The sequence below is a fragment of the Phlebotomus papatasi genome, chromosome 5, assembly GCF_024763615.1.
Source record: "Phlebotomus papatasi isolate M1 chromosome 5, Ppap_2.1, whole genome shotgun sequence".
Classification (NCBI taxonomy): Eukaryota; Metazoa; Arthropoda; class Insecta; order Diptera; family Psychodidae; genus Phlebotomus; species Phlebotomus papatasi.
In genome coordinates, this window is record NC_077226.1 from 1,732,810 (window position 1) to 1,755,584 (window position 22,775).

Below are 22,775 nucleotides of genomic sequence, written 5' to 3' on the forward strand. Positions count from 1 at the left end.
ATAACTTTTAAAATTTGGATAAATTATGCGAAGGTACTTTTCGGACTGAGCACTTTGCTTTATTTTATTTTTTCTTATTCTTAGTCAATTTTTTACGATTCTTAATAAAATTGAACTTGTCCATAATACCTACGCAGCTCAACTCTCTCAAAATATCTGTTTCTGAACTAAAAATTATCCGCTAATTGTTGATAGGGAATTTATTGTGGCTGGAATGAGTTTTTTTCTTGTTGATTGTTGATTGATTATTCATTCTTAAACTCGTCTAATTTATTTCGCGCCTAATATTTGAATGTTAACGAATTCATCATGTGCCCAGTTGTGGAGGCCTCAATAGGAAAAAGGAAACAAAATGTTGCAAAAGGAATATTTTAAATAAATAAATGACTCTGTGAGGACTCAGTAGGAGGACAGAAAACGCAAAGTAGTAGAAAAATGCTTAATAAATAAAATAAATAATTTTGAGTGGAGACCTCTGCACAAAAAAAATGAAACATTTTCCAAAGTGCAAGCCACTTCAACCTTTTTCATGTTGTTGGACATTAAATGCTCTTATAAGCTAATAGCAATTTAATTTGCAATTTTTTTCGTAGTAACTTTAATTTTGAGACCATTGTAACCATAGTAAACTTTTTAAATGTGGAGGCCCGGTTCCTTGGCCTCAGGGAACCCACCTAAATTCGGCACTGTGTGAATGCATTTATAAAAAAAATACTACACCTAAATTAAAATTGCATTGCCAAGAATTCTTGTCCGCTGTGATTTTAGAAAATTAATAACCCAACAAATTCTTGGGAATTCTCAAGATATTTTGATATTTAATGAATTCTAAATTCGAGAAATATTGAAAAAAAAACTTCGGAACCTCATGGAAATACCAAGAAGATCAAGAACATAAAGAATTTAGAGCCTCTATAATTTTTATTTAATGGTATACACAGTCTACTCAAAATTATTTGAAATGATTTCCAACAAATTAGCATATTTTCCTGACTTTAAAGGTATTTAAAAAACTCTCTTCTAAAAAATATAAATGCATATCATTTTAATTTAAAAAATGAATCATCACATTGAATAAATTTTTCATTTAAAAAAGAATACGTACAGTATTTAAAAAACGATAATTGTTGGTTTGTTATTTTACCACGATAATAAAAGTAGTTTTTTTGCGTAAAAATGCGCTTTAGAAAATTTATAATCGAAAATTTATAAATAGAAAAGTGCAGCATATACATTATGCATATGCATCGTGCACGGATCATACATTTATTTCACTTGTAAAATATAAAACATTTTATAACATAAAAAAATATATATTTTCCGCATTTGCCGCAACAAACAAAAACGCTTTTATGTAAATTTTTCAACTTAAATTGTGATAAAACAATTAGGGTGGCGGCATTACTTATGGCCAGTCTTTACTTGTGGCCTCCTCGCAGAAATGTTCAATTTTTTCTCATAAAATGATTTCGAAGAACTACAAAATTAGGAATATTTGATGCCTTATCATTAAATGTAACTTTACCACTGACTTATTTTAATATTTCGGATGAATATAAATTGATTTATGCAAAATACTTCACAGATGCGGACAACGATTAAAAATATGTCAAATCGTTAACAAATTTACTAACGATCTCCAAACTTTTGATTACCAAATTTTATATCATCCATCGAAAACATTTAGAATTATCTTGCAAGAATTAGTTCTTTAGTAATTATATTTTCTTCTGATACTCATTTTTAATAACTTTTTTTACCAATAATTATAAAACAAAGACAAGACCATAAGTTATAATCAATTTTATGGGTTTATGAACTTGTGGCCACGATATTTGACACGTGGCGCCCTCACAAGAAATGCATTATTATTGATTTGGATAGTTGTCACAAGTGTTATTTTGGTTAATTGATGGAGCTTTTTCTGCCAAAAATCTCTCAAATTTTGATGGTAAGTGTTAAAATCCAAATATGAAATTGTTTATAAATGAGAATTGTGTATGATCATAGATCAAAACTATTTAAAAATGTAGATTTATTACGTGAAATTATATTTAGCTGTAGATAACCTTACTTTTCTTATTTTCGCTCTCTTAGAAATATGGCATCAGCTAAGAAACCAAAGAAGCCGAAAAACCAGCTTAAATATTCTACAGAGGGGCTGCGAGAGGCATCGAAGGCCATTAGAAATGGAATGACCACGAGCAAAGCATTCCAGAGCTATAAACATTCCTCGCACAACTCTCCGCAACAGTCTCCGGAAAATCTCCAGAAGAATTACGGAGGTCACGGAGGTTTTTACAGTTTTTTTTTGGGGAAGGAGACGGAGGAGGACATTGTGACGTGGATCTTCCACGCAGCTAAGTGTGGATTTGTCATCACGAACGATGGGCTGTGGACCACAAATCAATCTCAGTGGTACAATATCAAAAAATGGCTTCAAGAACGCAAAACCATCAAAACAATGGTTTTACAGTTTTCTAAAACTGTGAAAGAAAATCAATAAAACGTATGAAACCACCTGAAATCATTTTTTTTCTTTCTTAATAAAATGTATTATTTATTTTATTTATTGTTTCCAATTTATTACTTATTTCATTATTTTATTACTAAGCTCGTTTTGTATCATTAAAAATTACGGCCATAAGTCATTCCACAAAGTGGCCATAAGTTCGTGAAAAAGGCCACAAGTTGTGAATTTTACATTGTTGAAAAAATCTTACTTTTTCTAGGGCTTAAGGGAATTTTCTATTAAATTCACCTGGATATATCGAAAGAAAACGCATTAAAGAAATTACAGTTGAAATGTTGTGCTAATTGGACAAAAAGAAAAGTAGCTGTGAGCAAATATATCCTTAAGGTGGCCATAAGTAATGCCGTCACCCTATATTTTATTTTGTAGTATCCATAGAAATTTTTTTGTAGTATTTTTAAAGGCATTATTGAACTCATTAACTCTTTCCGGACCGCAGCATATGCTGCAAGCCAATTTCACTTTTTTTTTAAAATCAAAAATATCTTTGCTCAGAAATTAATTGAGGTCCTACAAAAAAATATTTTACATTTAGACATCCTTATAGTTTGTAATCATTCACAAGAATAGGATTTTTATCAGTTCTGAATAATTAAAAAAAAAAACATTGTTTTCCACAGAGTATTCATATGCTGCTTTGAGTACTCAGAGTCCCAAAAGAGGCGAAAGAGTTAAGTGGGGGAGTCACAACTTTTAAAAAGATTTTTTTAAATGCATCTGCAACTTTATTTACCATAAAAAAGTTAAAAAAGTAGAAAAATCCTGTTTCAAGATCAATTACAATAGTTGTGACCGACTGTGAGCATAATACATCAATGGCTGTTCCAGGAAAGATGCCAATATTTAATTGCGAAAATTGAGGAAAATATGCTTTTTGCAAAAGAAAAAACATATTTTTCATAAATAATGAATAATTTTATAACCCCCGAATGAATATTTGCTCAGAAAAAAATATTTTTTTTTCTCGGGAAAATAATGACGCAATTTAAAAAATGCAACATTTTTGGTCGGGAGTATGTTTAATACACCTATTAGACCATTCTCTATAGACAGCATACCGCAGCATAATTCCTATAATAATATAAGTAATAAAAATCGTGATTATAATATCCCCCAAGTTAATAAATAATTTCAGGGGAAATTCCAAGTCGATTTTGACATTTTGAGAGAAAAAGAAAAAAAATGAAAGAGAAAATCTTCTGCTAAATGCTTCCCGGCGCCATCTCTCGGCAGTGTTTAGTTCTGCCATCATCCGCTGCGAGCGCTAAACAGTGCCATTTTTATGTATTTGCTTAGCACTTTTTGTTCGAGAGCTGCTGATTGGCCAGCAGACCGATTCAGCAAAAAAAATGCTGAAAATCCTATTTTATTCTGCTAACTGTGCTCGCTGGGGTTCAAATATTTTGAATTTCAAATGATAATTTTCCGTTGGAGGATGAAAGGGTCAATTTTGTGAAATGGTTTTTGCATCTCGTCAGTTAAATCAGCATTTATCGTAACTTCATTTTTGCGATTTTGAGATATATACATATATAGAATCAGCGTAATTTTGTTTATTAAACTCACTTGTGAAAAAGAAACATTTATAGGCCCAATAAAAATTATTTTAAACAAAAATTATCGTAAGTCCCTTTATTAATAAAAATTTATCAGAATTTGTCGTAACTTCCATTTTTGGAGAAGTTACGACAAATTTTCATACAAAATTTTCACTTGCGTGGTTTGTAATTTGCAGCAAAATTGCAATATTTCACAATAAAACGGTCACAAACTCTTTCAAATATCCAAAGACAGTGCGAATAATGCAACATAAAATCATTTTAATTCGATATTTGTGAGAAAAAAGTGAGGAAAAAATCCCTGCCCATCTGTCATTAATTCAAAAACAAAACAAGCGACACGGCGCGCAAAATTTATGCAATAAAATTTATGAAATAATAGCTTTTAGGGACAGGGATAACAGTATTATTGACTAATTTAGTCAAATAATAGCACTTATTATCACTAGAATAATTCAAATTGATATTATGAATTTTAGAAAATTGTCGTAACTTCCAAGATCTCCATACATTGGAAGTTACGGCTTTATAAACAATGGAAGTTACGATAAAATACTATTGTGTTTCTTCGAACATATTTCTCAATATTGCAGCTTTTAAATAATTTTATAAAGATTTTCTCAAGTTAACTTACAGTCTATTCGTGCCACTATTATTATTTTGACTCAAAAGTATCGCATTCGGGGCTCATTTTTAAGAAAAATAATGCTAAACTGAAAATTTCGTCTCCTGAAAAGTTTGTCAAAAGGAAGTTACGACAAATGCTAATTTAACTCTTTCGCGTCTTTAGGGTCATATATGACCCAGGGAAAAAAGTTTCTTTTTGGCTATTTACATTAATTGAAATCTAACTGGAGTCTTGAGAAAATGAGCTAAGAATTTTACATCTTTCTATTATGATGTCGTGCACGAACAGATAGATTTCAATTAATGTAAATGCCCAAAAAAAAACTTTTTTCCCCGGGTCATATATGACCCTAAAGACGCGAAAGAGTTAACTGACTGATCTCTTAACCCTTTAAGAACCCACCCGGCAAATTCTGCAGAACTTCGTCAGATTTGAAAATGTAACTGCCGAAAATTCTGCAAAATTTCTACAGAATTTCTACAGAAAACTTTATGAATTTTCGGCACATTCCTCAAGATGTCGTTCTGTCAAAATGGACTTGGAATATTTTTTCTGAAATTATTTATCAACGTGGTAGAATCTAGAATCACGATTTTCATGATATATTTTATATATCTAAATACTGCGAGGGTATGATGTCTACAGAGAAGGATTAAATAGCAGTAGTAAACATAATCCCGACCGAAAATTCTGTATTTTTTGATAAATTTTACAAGAATTTTCTTGAGAACAAAAAAAAATTACAAGGTGATTTTCAGCTGAGGTCTTTAAAATTAATTATTTTATTTATGAAAAAATTATTATTTTTATTTCATTAAGTATATTTTCGTCAATTTCTCCAATAAAATGTAGAGATTTGCAATAACCGTCTTTGAAGCAGCCATTAGGTAACGGGTATGAGACTTCGCTTACTCGAGACAAATTTTGATAGCTTTGGTTATTTGCAGTTATGATCGCTAGTGCGGTTTTTGAATGATGGCCGTTAAAAAAGGAAGATAAAGAAAAATTGCCGAATTGCAGAACGAAGTTTTGCTGGGATGGAATTGAAAATTTTCTAACAAATTTCTTGAGACATTTTTCAATGGAAATGGCCCATAAATGTAAATAAATTGAATAAATATTTCTACCGGTCGACTTGAGGATACACTCTTAGAAAACTTTAGACATGATTACTAATGAAAATTAGTTGTTCGGGCGATTATTATCAAATCTAATTTAAATAGTTCTTATAACACTATGCAACACGGTTTTGTTAACGGAGATCTCACATGGTACGTTTGATAGAGTCAAGTCCCCTGATTAAGAATCTGGGGGGCAATTCTGAAGTTTATTTACTATGTAGTAAGAGACTACATAGCTTCGTTGAAATGTCTCTGTGTGTGTGAGCCACAGGATGCCGAACTTTTGCCACTTCACATTTTACTACCTACGAATACAGGCACTAAAACACTTTGGAAAAAAGATGATACCTTATTGAAATGTATTTTACAGATTCTAATCGAATTAATAGGTTTTTCCGCGATAAAACTGCACAAAACTGACTTTTGCGGAGTTGTTGTTTTTCATTTAGTCAACAACGAAAACACGGCGGTGACTGAGACAACTACCGCAATTGACGAAATTCAGTGGAGACACACTGATTGAAACTGAAAATCGCTATTTATTTTCGCGGTAATTATTTGAATTCAAATTGCATCTTTTTTTGGGAATGGGTGCATTAATATTGTGGGTGCATTAAATTACCCATTTTCTTCATTTAAAAAAGAAGTAAAGTAATAAATAATTAATTTATTTCTTGCAAAAGGTTTGTGGTATTTGATGATAAATAATTTAATTTCTGGCTATAATCGTTATAAAAAAAATCCTAAAAATATCAAGAGAAAAAATAAAACGCTAATTGATAAGTCAAAAACAGTTTCAATTAAATTTAAATTTATTTACAGCAAATAGAGTTTGATCCTCGTACAAGAACGTAGTAAAACAGTTAAATAAAGGCCTTGGGGTAGTTAACGGGTAATAGAAAACGATAAAATTCTGCATTATTTTCAAAAAAAAGTTTTATGACATTTTGCTAATAAATTGACGGTTTTTTTTTAATAAAACTCTTTTAGAGTTAACAAAAATGAGGTCTACGATAATTCATAATGAGATGTGAATTAATTTTTATGGGATAGGACTATTTAATTACTGTTAATTTAATATGCTTGCACTGTACATAGGCAAATTTAGGTATTAAAGCTTAGAAGCTTGCGGGTATTGAGAAAGACAAGGAGAAAAATTATTAAAATTCTATTATAATTTCTTATATCTTTCTTTTTTAACAACTTTAAAAGACAAATTGTTATTTCTAAAGGATTTTTCCTTTAGAAACTTTTCAATTTGAAATTTGAAAGCAACATTAAGGCTTAATATAGTTATTTATGCATTCTTTTTATAGCTTTTACTAAAACCATATTATTGAGATTAAAAAACTCTCAAGTTAGAAATAATTTTTTTTAAATTTCATTTGTATTATTTATGGGAAAATCACAATTTTCAATTAATTGCAAATTTGAGTATTAGTGATTGAATTTTATCCATACTTTATTTATAAATTATATTTGCATGAAAAAATTAATACTCCCTCTGTCCCAAAAATGTCGTACATTCTTTCATATAAAATGTATTAGCAAAAGTATGAGTTTTTTCGGGACGGAGGGAGTATTAAAATTGGGCATCGTTCATAAGAAAAGCTTTTTTTTGGTAAGTACTCTATCATTATTTATTGTTTATTGTTTAATATGATATAATGCTTCTGAAAGACAACAAGAATATTGTTATAATATTCTAAAGAGATATTAAAGAGTTCTACTAATTTTTGTGTTAAGAATGTAAGAGTACTTCAGACAAAATGTACGTAGCTTGCAGAATTTTTAAGTCTTTTTTTATCAAACCTCGTGGATTAAAAACTATTTTTTATATTTATACATCTTTATAATTCTTTATTTTCACTAATTATCTTGATTAGTGAACACGAGATCTCAAGTCTTTAAATGTTTATATCTTCTAAAGAGGAAAATGAACAAGTTAATACATCAAAATATTTTATATCTCTTTTTTTTAATTTAATTTAATCTTCTCTTTCAAAGAAATGAGAATATTCTTGCTCCCTCTTTGAATTCGAGCAATAAAATTTAAGGGTGGCACATTTTTAAATAGGCAACCATACATCCATAAAAAATTAACCTTAGAAAAGAAATTTTAAATTCAAATAACAGCGATTCTAAGCTTTCAAACGTTAGATGTAAAGAAATATTCTAATTTTGAGTGGACTTTTGCATACAAAAAATGCAATTTTAAATATGTGGAATTTGTGCATACATTTCATATAACTTTAATTATTTAGCATTTTTTACATTTACTGAATGTCTTCAACTATATTAAAGACATTTTTGGTCCAATTTCAGAGAAATTTTTGCCATCTAGGCATGTCCAAGAGGTGCCTAGATAGCTTTTAGTTATGTAGTCTCCTATCTAGTCAGGGGTTGTCGCGTTTTCAATTCGTTAAGCAACTTAACGAATCCCAGAGACTAGATAGGGATACGGCAATACTGAAAAATGTGTCTCGACTACACTCACACACATTCACCAGCAGTGTACATGTACAGCTATGTAGTCAGACTACATATATGTAGTCTGACTAGATACGGTCAGAATTGGCCCCCTGGTCTTGGTTTTGCTCCTATACGTAACAATTTTTTTTTATTAATACTTTTATATTTTTTCAGCTTTGCCTTACATTATCCGTTATATCTCAGGTTCTAGTGAACGGAACTTGAAAAGTGTGGATGCGTTGGAAAGCTCATTAGTCGAGCTTCAATTTTGATAATTACAAAAAACCTTGTAAAACCACTCCTTCGGGGTGTAAAATTGAAGTTTCTCTAAAAATTACCAAAAAAATGGTCCTAAAGTGAGGTTTTAAAAATTTGTATAAAATAAACTAAACAAAATATTAAAAATCCAATGATACCAGGTGATAGGCCACACTTAGAACTACAATTTTGTTCATCTGAGACATCGCGCTCCGATCACTCTAAATGCCTCATTTGTTGGTTTTTGTCATTTTCCAAAAATATAAAGTATATGGAAATCAATTAGTAGAACCATTTCAAGTATTCTTTGTTTTTTTTTTTTTTTTTTTTTTTTTTTTTTTTTCGTGGTGTTTTATTATACAATCTGTCTTTTCAAGGAAAGAAAAACAATAAGTACATAATTTCAGTTTACATATTATCTCAGGTTATGTAAATAAATGGCAAAGGAAATAACTATCAGGAGTCTAAGACGGGGCCAATGCTCCGACTTAGAGGAAAAAAAAAATCACTTCTATAAATTCAGAAAAATAGAAAAAAAAATCACTTAGACTGCCACCTACACATCACCTGGCCAGGATCCACTTTGTTCAGTCTTCTAAATTCACAATTATGAAACACTTTTGTTGCAAGGGGATTCGGATGAACCCGGATACGTGCGTTGTATCTCACAGCTGCTTCAGAGATAGACTCCCTCACTGTATCCATCCTTAAATCACGATGAATGCAGTGATTTGTAATGTACCACGGAGCACCAATGGCTTTCCTTAGCCATTTGGACTGGAAAGATTGCAGTTTGTCAATTAGGGTATTCGCAGCGCATCCCCAAATAGGAGCAGCGTACATCCAAATGGGTTTGAGGATCATTTTATAGATCAAAACTTTGCAATGCAGAGACAAAGATGATTGACGTCTTGATAGCCAAAATAACTTTGCACTAGTGATCTTCAATTGCTTGATTTTGGTTGTAATGTGCTCGGCCCATGTCAGCCTTTTATCCAGGTGAACTCCCAGATACTTAACTGATCTAGTTTGCGGAATGTGAGACCCATTGATTTGTACCCTAGGGCACTCTCTCTTCATAAGAGAGAACGTGACATGACAAGATTTGCTGCTGTTGATGCGAATTCGCCATTTCTTGAACCAGGCCTCCAAAAGAATTAAGGCATCTTGTAGGATTCTGGATGCAGTGTTGGGATTAACATGAGAGCACATCACTGCGGTATCATCGACATAAGTCGCTAACATCACTTCATCGGGAACTGGGATGTCAGAAGTGTATAGTTGGTATAGAACCGGGCCTAAAACACTTCCTTGCGGAACTCCGGCCCTAATGCAGTGCGCCTTAGAAGTCGCAGTACGATGTTTCACGTGGAATTTTCTATCTCGTAAATAAGAAGATAACACGCAATGGAATTGGGCTGGCATGCAAGCCTTAATCTTCACCAACAAACCCTCATGCCAGACTTTGTCGAAAGCCTGCGCGATGTCAATAAATACTGCTGAACAATATTTTTTGTGATCAAAAGCATGATGAATCTCCTTTACAACTCGATGGACTTGCTCCACTGTAGAATGTTTACCTCTACAGCCGAACTGGTGATCAGGAATAAGCTTTGTCGCAGTCAAGATGGGATTCAGTTTAGATAGCAGCAATTTTTCAAATAGCTTGGACATGATGGGGAGCAAGCTAATGGGCCTATACGAGGAGACAAGCGAGGCATCTTTTCCAGGCTTCGGTATCATTATGATCACAGCCACTTTCCACATTTCTGGAAAATGACCCACTCTCAAAATAGCATTGAAAATGAAAAGCAAAAGTCTCATGGCATTTAATGGAAGATGTTTAATCATTCTCGCAGAAATTTGGTCGTGCCCAAAAGCTTTCCTTAAATTGAGGGAGGAAACCCCCGCCTTCAATTCCTTCATTGAGAATGTGACTGTATCGGATGGAGACTCCCGGGAAACCACATTTGGTACACTTGGCGTATCCTCTCCATCAGAGGAGGGGTGTGGGGTGAAAACTTCCTGAAGATGCTCAGCAAAGGTTGACGCCTTTTCCGTATCACTTTTAGCCCAAGATCCATCTGACCTCTTCACAGATGGTTGAGAGACCACGGAGCCACTAACTCTCTTCGTAGCCTTCCAAAGAGATTTACCAGAAGAATCACTTGGAGACAGTTTAGACAGATACTTATGAATATTTTGGTCCCTTTCTTCTTTTAGGATCTTTTTCAAATCCTTTGAGGCTCTGTTTAACAATTTCTTCGAGTGTGGAGATCTATATTTCATGAAATCACGCCTTAATGCACGCTTTCTGTTTATGAGCGCTTTTACTGAGCCTGACAAGGCGACTTCATTACAAAAATTTCTCGGACGAGTTTCACGCGTGGCCTCACTAGCGGAAACACAAATAGCGGAGGAAAGGTGCGATACAGCTCTGTCAATATCCTTAGGGGATTTTAAGGGAATTTTAAAATCAATGCTGTTTTGGAGTTTCCGCCGATAGATTTCCCAATTAGTAGATTTATTCGTGATACTTTGCGGAATAGATTCCTTCAAAGCGTAATCCCTTAAAGTAAAGAGTACAGGTGTATGGTCAGACGAAAGGTCAGGCAGTGATTCAGCTAATACATTGTTCGTATTTATATTTTTAGTTATAGCAAAATCCAATAGATCTGGAATTTTTCTCCGGTCAGAAGACCAGAAAGTAGGTTCTCCAGTAGAAATGAATTGAAGTTTGTCTTTATCAATCACAGAATAAAGTTCTCTCCCCCTTGATGTTATCAGCCTTGAGCCCCAATGAAGATGTTTGGCATTATAATCGCCTCCGGCCAAGAATTTACTTCCCAAAGATCCAAAGAATTTTGAAAGATCATCGTGTTTTAGCGAGTTGTTGGGAGGACAATAAACAGCGGATATATTTAACCAACCAGAATTCAGTTTAACCGCCAGGGTTGTAGCTTGTAAGTTACGAAGTCTTGTATGCGAATATAAGTGATGCACTAACCCTCTTCTTATAAGAATTGCTGTGCCTCCATGGGCTTTTCCATCTGGATGGATAGTATCATAGGCAATAAAATTTCTAATACAAAAAGAATTCTTCTTTGTTTTCGCGGAAAAATGGGTTTCTGTTATTAACATGATGTCAATTTTGTGCAAGAAAAGAAAAGCTTGCACCTCTAGTTTATGCTTTAAAAGCCCATTAGCATTCCATAGACAAATTCTTAGGACATCCATCATTATTTAGAAAAATATTGACTTACTGTCTTTTGGAGAGCTTTTACGCTGTTTTCGAGTTCGCACTGGCGTTTGATCACCTCCGTGAGGCTGCTTTGCAATGAGTTCATGTTTGACTGCATTAGAATTAGAAGCTGAATGACGTTTTGGCCCTCATGGGGCTGAGCATTAACGTTGAGAGAACCTCCAGAGATAATATTCGCATAAGATTGGCCGGATGATGAAGGAATTAGCTGCTTCTGTGAGCCAGTGGAATTCTTCCGGGAGTTTGTCGTTTTCTGTTGTTTACTTTGCTGATTGAGGTTAGGAGTCAGCTGTTGATCCAGAGGTGTCTGCCGTCTTTGAGGGTTCTGGATTAGTGGATTTCGATTTATAAAGTCACCTTGTTGGTCTACGTTCTGACCATGCCCCAGCCTAGGTTTCTGATTCTGTGGTCTTGTTCCCTGATTCCTGCGTTGTCTAGGATTCATTCGTTCTAAGAACTCTTTATATACAGAGCACCCTCTATAATTTGCAGTGTGGTTATTACCACAATTGTTGCATTTCTTACATGTCCTGTCGTTTTTATCCTTTTCGCAATCCTGGGTCCTGTGACGGCCAGCGCAGACAACACAAATAGGACTTAAATGGCATCTAGTCCTGGAATGACCGAATTCCTGACAATTGTGGCATTGAATTGGCCTTCTGGGTCTGTAGGGCTCCTCTATAGAAACCACCATATGCTGAAAGCGTCTTAACTCATAAATAGGATGAGGACAATTGCTGTCGATTGAATCCTCAAGTTCAATCAAAAAGGACGATGTTTTTTCACCAAGCCGGTTTGTACAATTTGAGACGTTTCGTGGATTAAAACCAAGTTCCTTAAGCCCATTAGAAACCCTCTCAGTGGTCATTTTGGGATGAAGGCCTTTCATAACTATTTTCAGTGCCTTCTCACTCTTAAGTTGATAAGTGAAGAATGGAAAATTGTGTTCAGTCATAAATTTTTGGGCCTTTCGATAATCATCCACACTAAAGAGCTGAAGTTTAGCTTCCATCCCCCTTTTCATGATTTTCACCTCATAGTCTTTAATCAACAGAACCTTCATGAGCTCGTCGATTTTCTCAATAGCATCAGCCCCTCTGATGTGAAAAGCTACAGGTTTTTCCTTCTTGGGCTGCTCCCCAGAGACAGGGGGGACCAGATCTTTGTCGAGAACACTGAAGCGGTTTTTGGTGGTAATTGGAGTGACATTTGACCGTTTAGCTGTACTAGGCTTGTCTCGTGGGCTGCGTTTCCTTTTCATGTAGAGATCAGCGCCAGTGGGCGTTAAGAATCTATCCTTGTTGGAGTTTTCGCCATGAGAAGACGTTTGAGTGGAACAGGAACCTTCCTCATCCTCATCAACATCACTCATTATGAGGGAAGCAACAGAAGCTCCCGAAGCGATTGAGGTTAGATGACTCATAAAAGCTCAATCTGCGCAGAAAGTCACGGAAAAGGGGTACCAAGTATGTTAGGCAGGCCCGTGACCTCCCGCGGTTCAGAAAATATCCAAATGTAGGGCTCGGAACAAAGAAAATATGTGTAAATATAAAATTTTCTAGGAGCGATCAGAAAGTAAACAAATCACTTGCCTTGTCACTCGTCGTATTCTTTGTGAATTTCATCCAGAAATATTAAGAATTACGGTTTTTAGGGCCGATTTTCGATTTTTTGAAAAAACTGTAATTCTAATTCATAAATCACCGATTTTCCACGTCATTTTCTTAATTTTCCACGAATTTTAAAATGTTGCAAAAGTCGCTGGGTGACCCATATTTAGCCTATTTTTACTATCAAATCACGTCTTTTAACCAATTCTATGTCACTAAAGTGATTCTAAAAACTATTTTCTTTATGTTTACACCAATTTTTATTGGAATTTCATTAATCGAACTTCATAAATTGGCTTTAAAAAGCAATCTCGGCGACGCTTTTTTAAAATGCTGGCGACGACCACTACAAAAGCAGAAAAACGACTTTTTCCTTCTATGTTGGTTCCTCTGTATGTAATTGCCTACACACTGCACAATTTTCTTCAATATTTAAACTTTTATGTCAATAAAACTTTGCAATGTGGAGGCAATCCTTGTCAATATTGAATATTGAAGAGAAATATTGGAATAAATTTTGTCTAGTGTATAGATGAGACTCCCCAGCGAGCACCAAATGCTAACCGATTGCAATTCAGCTGAAAACATATGTATTTTCAGCTGAATTCTGCTAACCTTGAAACAAAATTGGCGATTCAGTGCCATTTCCATATATTTGGTTAGCACTTTTTGTTCGACAACTGCTGATCAGTCAGCAAATTTTTGCTAGTCAATTCAGCAAAAATATGCTGAAAACGCTACTTTTTTCAGCTAAGTGTGCTTGCTGGGTCGCTGGGCATGATCAGTTGGGTAAATTTGAATTTGAATGCCATTATCAGTTGCAAAGATGGCTCTGGGTGCTCCTCTAAAAAACAGAAAAAAAATCATTATTCTGAGGGGAGATGCTTCACCCTGTTTAATTCCCCCACCAATTGTCAACCTCCCCACTTTCTGTGGGACCCTCTCATTCTGGCGCCCCATTGGTGTGAGTGAGACAAATAGCCATTTGATGTCTCTGGGGAGCCCGTGAGAGAGCCAGAAGGTCGACTGTCGATCAGAAAGCGCTTGACATTCCCGCGATTGAGACGCTCTCCTTAAGAAAGACGTTGCGCGCGCGTGCGCAAGCCAAAAAAAATCCGCGATCGAGAGACACTTAAAAAGTTACTCTGAGACATTTGTATTGGTGCGTGTTTAGAGAAGAAGAATAACAATTCCAGTGCTGACTAAGAGAATTTATTAATTTTTCGGAGTTTTTGCCTTGGTTTGGTGTACTCTTTTCAATTCAGTTCAGTGTCAGGGGCAAAAAAGAGAAGGAAAAAAAAACTGTGATAAGGATAGAGGATCATTTGCACGTTTTATCCTTTACCGGACATCTGTGCTAAGAAGAAGAAGAAGTGAAGTGAAATCTGACAGGATAAATTTGCACTTGTTTTTTTTTGTTTGTGTGTGTTAGTGTGTGCAACACAATTGCACAAAAAAATTTAAAATGCATCCGGATCCGGGAATAATTTTTTCATCTTCACCAGGTACATTTATTTTATTATTTAATTTTTTTTTTTGGCAAAAAATAGAAATTTTTAAAGAAAAAGAGAAGGATTTAAAAGAAAGAAAGAAAGAAAAAAAAACAGTGTGAATTTCTCCGTGGGAGTGAGATGGTACTAATGGTGAAATTGGAGGCCACCATCTCACTCACACTAATTCAACAAAGAAGAGACAAAATCACCCGACGAACAAGAGAGAATTATTCTCTCTCTCTCTCACTCTCTCGCATTGAACATTGTTGGTCTTCTTCTTCTGGTCTTTGCCAACGAAAAATTTTCACTACTTTCTATTGCGCCCTAGAAAATATTGGGTCACTGCACAAGTTTTTCAACTCTTTTTTTTTTCATTCATTCATTCATTCGTCACTTTTGACTTTGGGCCCCTTTTTTTTTCTTGCCCACTCAGCAAAAAAAAATATCTTCCATCTTATCTAACTTCTTCTTGATTTTTTTTGGTCTTTTCCTTTCTCAGTTTATTATTTATTTTATCATTGAATAAGAACAATAAACAATTGCATCAGATCGCGCTTCGATACTTCCCCTCCGGCCCCTCCAAACACAAACACAAAGAATTGGTACTTCCCCTGAAGGATGATCTTAGAGGAGAATTTTGACAGTTTTTGCCCAAAAATCTGCTGAGATCGCATTTAAATCGGATTTAAAAAAAATGGTTTATTGGCGATCTTGAGGGTAAACCCTTTTGCATTTATTTTCTCTAAGATCTTCTGTAGCTTTCTTCCAATTTTAATTGCAATTTTGAGGTATTTCCACCGAGAAAAGCTTAGTAGAAATCATTTTGAGAGTTTTCCAGAGTAGGGTAACTGCTCATAATTTTGGACAGTCTGCTTATAAGCATCGAAGTTCCAAGTTTGAAGTGCGATATTTTCAATACTAATTGACTTTTTTTGTTACTCTCTTTTCAGAAGGATTGTTTAGAAACTTAGCAAGCTATTTATCGTCTTATTTTTATTAAAATTAGTTTTAATACGTTTAAAAATGAATTGATATGTAGAGGGGAATTTGACTGTAATTTTAGACAACTTGGCTGTAAATTTGGACAGCTAATCCGCCTCAATAGGATGCCCATTGTTCTTCATTTGATGAACCAATCTTACCAAGTCCTCTTCCTGTTCATGTAAGGGAAACATAGAATGTCACAGAAGCCCGGAAACTTTCCATATCATTCATTAAAGTGAGTTGACTTCGATACTCCAAGTACGTGCAGATTCGCTCATTCCCTGACCTTTCCGGGAGCCTTTCAAGGCATTTCTCGCTACATCTCTTTCGTAGAGATGATGCTCCTTTGTTTCTCTAGGCATTTGTCCAACCTAGTCATCACAAAAGCTAAAACTTCACGAAATTTCGTGAGAAAAACACCTGTCCAAAATAAGAATCATCACCTCACTGGTGAATGTCTTAAAAAATTTCCCATTTTTCACACGAAAAATATAATTCACAAGGCAAATCTCACTTCAGGTCAAATGTACAAATCATCAGTAACGTGAATCAACACAATATTCAATGAATATTCAATAATATCACTCAAAAACAGCGAACAAACTTTGTTAGTACTTCACCAAAACTAAATAAGACTGAAGTAAACCACGAAGTTCTGTCATATTTCTCTTTAGCAATTGCTTACACTGAATTTTCAACAAAGCAATTTCAACTCAAATCATATTCAAATTTTAACGTATTTAGTGTTAAAATCTTCCAAAAAGAACAAATATTTAGATAGAATTCATTATTCATCAAATATTGGAATAAAAATCCATCATTTTAATCAATTTATTTTTAGTGTCCAATTTTACCCTAAAAGTGTCCAAATTTAGAAACTGTCCAAAATTATGAGCACTTACCCTACCCATTATGCTTTGAAATAAGACCTGTTTCCAAAACTGAACAACTAAGACCCGACGTGACTTGAGGCCAAGTACTAAAAGGTGTTAATAAATTTCCTTGAAAATTTAACGCACATAATAGCTTGATGCAAGACCTGAGGTGATTTAAGGACCATAATACCCATAAATACTTAACTCAGTACCATTCATTCTTCTTTAGGAATTGAAAAATAACATTGTTTTTCATAATTATCACTTTTATTTTTTATTTTGTTCATTACTTACAATTGTTTAAATATTTTTATTACTTTTCCTAGAATAGTTTTCTGCAAATGAAATATTTTTAAATAAAATTTGTTCAGTCTTTTACAAAATTCAGCTCTATTATTTTTAGTTTGAAATATATTTTATTTCCTGTCAAAAAAAAAATTGTAAAAAATACTTTTTCTAAGTCCTTTCATCGTGGTTTTACTACTAAATTGATTTAAAAAAAAAATTGCGATATAATTTTACTTACACAATATTTTATGAAAAATATAGGGTAAGTGTGCCAAATTCCGGCCAGCTTGCAATTTCGGCCACATTTTTTGTTCTTCGAATATCCATGAATTTATAGGTTTTGCATACTCTAGAGAATACAAAATGTAAAAAATAACAAAAAAATGTCGCTTCAACGAGCACGATGATCCGAAAAAGACATTAAAAGAATTCCGGGAGAGCACGGAACAATGAGAATGAAGGTGGCCGAAATAGGGCACCAAAGCTATGTCTATATTTTTATTCTCTTTAAAAATGATTAAGAATGAATTTAGAGAAAATAAAGACGATAAACTGTCAACAAGGTTCCAAGAAACACTCCTTATTAAAAAGTAACAAAAAAATTCAATTTCTATTAAAAATATTACATTTCAAACTTGAGACTTTGGCGGTTGCATGCAACTATGCCGAAATTTGGCACACTTACCCTATTTTTAAATTTTTAGTTTTTACTACAGAATTGATTTAGAAGATTTTCGATATTTGTTCATTAGTAATACTTTTCAAATTTGTTTTTATTTTATTTTAGTTACAAATGTGTCAATTTATTTTTTTAATATGTTCGCTCTACACTGAGAAAAAAAAGAGGGTGCGATTAACATTTTTCCTCAGAAATTTAACACTTTTTAGGTGTAAAAATATATCAACATTTTTTAATGTTAATTTTACACTTTACTAAGGGTGAATTTAAAATGAAAAAGGGTACCTTTTACCTCTAATACACCTAAAAAGTGTAATATTTACACCGATTTCTAATCAATACTGCAGGATAAAATTAACATTTTGGGAATGTTATTTTAACTTTTTCGGATTTCTCTCAGTGTATATATACTGTTTATTATTTTTTTTTTTAGGAAACTTACTTGGCTTAAGTTTCTATAATTGGGATTTAATAACCTTTGCCCTCTCATTGCTGGAATCCAAATTGTTTATAGTTGCAATAAAGAGAAATTTGCGCAGCTTGCGAATCTCCAAAAGGAAACTTGCGGCTCCTTTAACCTTTCAAATTCTGTATCGATGACTTCAAAATTTTGTGTATTGCACTTATCACGACAATAACCCTTGAGCCTGAAAGATGCATAATAAGAAAATGTAGAAAATTTTTAAAAATCAAAAATACTATAATTATGATCTTACTTAATGATCTATTCTATCTATTCTATGATTAGTTCTTAATGATCTTTCTGATCATTAAGAACTGTGTTGCATACGTACGTCAATTCGTGGTTCCGACAAGCCTTCCATCCGGGTATTTCGTATCAAAATCCTAAGTCAGCTGGAAAACCATAGCATTGAAAATAAAATTTTTAAGGGCATTGTCTATCAAAACAATTTTTCAAATTTGAAATTATTGGAATGATTTTCTAATATAATTTATAATATATACATTTAACACAAAAGAAACTTAAAAGTCAGTAGCGCAAGTGTGAAATACTGACGATTCCACTACAAACTCGTATGGATTTTTAGAGAGCATACATCTCTTGTCCTGGACAACCCGGTGGGATTATCTTTCCAAATTTTTCTTTGACTTCTTTGAGTCGCTGACGAGTTTTAATCATTATAATTGTCGTTATTCTCCTGAAAAGTTAATTAAAAAAAATGTACTAAATATAATATATAGGCATAAGTATAAGTTTGCTGATTTTCGAATCCTTTTTTCTAGTGTCTCCCTTTCAAATTTCGGTTGTTTGTTGTAAAGTTTTCCTATGCAAGTGCCCCCGCGGGGCTCACTTAAAAATGCGTTTTCTTAATTGGAAATATAAGCTTGGATTAGATTTTATATAAATTAAGTTAGGTTTTACAGATTCTATATTCCAAAATGACTTTCACAAAATTTATCAATATAATTTAGAAGAATTTTTGCTAATATATTCATAAATAGCCAAAAATATTCATTTTCCAACTGCATTTTGAATAACAATAGATAAATTACCAAAATCGTTTTGTTTGTGTATCTTCATGTTACGCGATTTCAGCAAATGTGCTAATATGATACACAAAATGGACTCGAATCAGGGTTCAACCAAAGAAAATTGAAGATATTTACTTTTAATGCTTTCTTAAAACTTTAGAATACGTCCTACGACTCCAGAAGTTTCTCCAGTCTGGACACTCAGCCTCACTTTAAAATTCAACACTGTCCATGTGCATTAATTATTGCGCAATTGGCAAATGCGTCACTTCACTTTGAGTTTTAAACACACACTGATCATACTGACAAACATGCCTTGCACGCAACCCATGGTAGGTGTTAATCCAAGCACCACTCAATGTTAAGCGTGACTTGTCTACAAGAATATTGATACGTCTGAGGGTTGAGGATACTCTAGATTTCTAAGAGTTTCTGGTAGCCGAGTTAAAACCACGCGTACTCCTTCAGACGTACTTTTATTTGACAACTAAACCTATCAACAAAAACAATTCTGCCAACTTAACAAAACTAAATTCAATTATTTAAATTGACCGTTAACTCTATATGATATTGAGACATATCAAATATTTGAGTATATTCCAAGGGGGAGATATTAGACGAAAAATCGTGTACACCACTTCCAGCACTTCCTAAATTTGTATGGAAAACGTCAGAGACTTCCACACTTCCGGAAGTGCCATAGGTGATTTCCTGCACTTCTTGCACTTTCAAGCACTTCCGGCGTTTGAATTTAAAAATAACGACTAAAATCTAATTTGAAGTTTTTTCAACAAACGGTTAAATTATTATTTTTCGCTTTTTTGGATATCGAAAGTCTGGTCCCCGGCGAGTGGCTTTCAAAGTTGAAGCCAATTTCTTACTTTTACATGCAAATGTGTATGGGAATTTTGCTGCATTCGTGATCGTTATGCTAAATATTTAAAAAAGTGAGAAGCTTTCCGTATTATAAGATCCATTACCGCGTGGAGGGATAAATATACTACATTTTTGTTTAAATAAATTTTTTCCTTGGAACACTGTGAGCTGAGTTCGAAATCAATTTAGAAATTGGCTTCAAATAGCTCCATATAAAAAGGACAACTTGCCAGGTGCTAGTCGAAAGTGCATTTTAATTAAACTGAAAATAAAGCTCTATTTTAATAATTTCTCTTAGAAGGTTGATTTTTTAAATTAATCTAGAAAAGTTATACATGAGGAATTGATCTGCAAGCATCAGTGTTATAATAAATTTATTTATTTTTCATGTAGAACATATATTTAAAATAAAAAAAAAATAGAATTTAGAAGAAAATATGAATCAAGAAATTCTCATAGAAACAAACAGTGTATATCATCACTTAACAATTTTTTTTTAATTAAACAAAGCTGAGACGTCTATTTTCTAAATCTCCTTATACTTTATTCAAAGCTTTTTCTTCACCATTTGCAAAAATTTTAAATTATATTTATTACTAGTTTGTTTGTTCTGACATTCCAATGCGACTCAATTGGTGAAAGAAATAAATCTAATAATTGCATTACAATATTCGTTTCTTTAATATACTATTAGTGTTTCAAAAAGTTTTATTAAAATTCACAAACTAATAGTGATATTCGTATAATTTTGTATTTTTACTAGGTACGTGTTCATAATTTAAACGCAGTAGAACAACTACCGTCACTATACGTGCAATGTCATTCGCATTCATGGAAATCCTTATTGCTAATTTAAATGTCCAAATAACTTACTTGTTTTTTTTTTAGATATCTAATTCTTAATATTGAAAAAAAAAATGATTGCAAGAATTATCTTTAATACGCTATTTTTCATTAATTAATTAGCAATGAACATAAATATCCAGAATTATTATTAAGCAATAAAAAAAGACTAGTCTGTGTATAATTTTTAACATATATACTCATGACATTGAACATATTTAATTTAGGTTGATTCAAGTTTTGCTGTTGTTATACTTTTAACGCTTTTAACAAAACGTTTTTAAAAGTATATTTAACGTTAATTCGAACAAGATAGAGTATAATGAAAAAATAAATTAGGGAATACCTACCAATTAATGGTCAAAAGTTTTATACTGAAAAATTCACGGTTTTGGACTACAAATTAAGTTCTAAAAAATATCCAAAATTCTACCAATAGTATGTACATTTTCTTTAAATTTTAATCTCTCTGTTTACATCATTGGTCTAGAAAAATTTAAAAGAATTTAAAATATTCTATTTAAAAGAATGTGAAAATGACATGCGAAAATCCAGTTTATCACGCTTCTAAAAAATAGTGTTCTACTTTAGTCGTTGTGTCAAAAATAGAATTTCAGAACTTGAGTCGTAAATATTATATAAAATTAATCATTTATATATATATTTTTTTTAATTTTCTGTCTGCATGTTTTTCATTTTTTTTTTAATTCTTCATTTTTTTTTTTTGAAAGTAGTAGGCTAAATTAATATCCTGTAATTTAGTTTTAGTCATTCCCGATAGTTTTCAGTAGCTAAACCATCTTAAAGAATCGATTACTATTACACTCATTACACTCGAATATTTTCTAACTGAAAATCATAATTTGAAATTTAAATTTTTGGAAGGAATTCCATTAAGTTTCATCCATTGCAATAGATGGCATTAGTTGAATGATATTTGAACATTTTTACGAGAATTTTGATGAGGAATTGACGATAATTGCGATCAAAAATCATATAAATTTAGTTTTCCAGGACATGTTTTAGTTGCGCTATAATGCTTACCAGCACTTTTCTTACTGTATTTAAATGAAAAAAGCAAAAATCATTTTATTTTTGAGACTTCCACTTCCGCAGTACTTCCATTTCAGTGTACACCACTTCCAAGCTAATATCTCCCCCTTGTTCTAGACACAAATGCCCATGTCTTGATCCAAGAGTTGTGCCAAGACACGTTTCCACAGATCTGTTTTCTGAGTTTTCGAAAGGAGAGTACTTTCCCCTACGTCCATGTCTCAAAGTCAAAACGTGAAAAAGTGTCCCAAATCTCCCCGGTCTCCCCTATTATAATATTTACTGTAATTTATTTAATTATTTTTTTAATGGAAATGAAATTATTTTATTAAATTAAAATTTTGATAGCCTTTGATAGGAATTAAAAGAACTTATTGGGAACCTTATTTGTAAGTACTTACGCAAAGGCTTATTCGTAAGGTCTCTTAAAAGGAAATTTGAAAGGGAGTAAAAGCCAAAGATTAGGAAGACAAAAGAAAAAGCTAACAAGAGCACGAGAGAGAGAGAGAGAGAGTGAGAGAAACCGAGACCGAGAGAGAGAGAGAGAGAGATTTTCAAATGGAAAAATTGAGTGTGAATAAGTGTGTCACTGCTGTCGCGTGACACACTTTGAATTGCGCATCTTTGGACACAAAAACCACACGAAAAAGAAAGAACAAAAAAAAACAACATTATGAAAATCACGCAATGTCGATCTCGTGGGTCCAACCACCAAAAAAAAAAGCAATATTATGCAAAAAAAATCCC

The 22,775-nt window shown here is 33.0% G+C and overlaps 1 protein-coding gene across 1 annotated transcript in view; it reads left to right on the forward strand.

Annotated features, from left to right (window-relative positions):
- Positions 1-11,585: 11,585 nt before the first annotated feature.
- LOC129808767 (nuclear factor interleukin-3-regulated protein-like) overlaps positions 11,586-22,775 on the forward strand; it is a 50,670-nt gene continuing 39,480 nt past the window's right edge. The window contains exon 1 of the mRNA XM_055858606.1: positions 11,586-14,948. Coding sequence (XP_055714581.1) covers positions 14,909-14,948 — 40 coding nt within the window. The 5' untranslated portion in view covers positions 11,586-14,908. The remainder of the gene's footprint in view (positions 14,949-22,775) is intronic.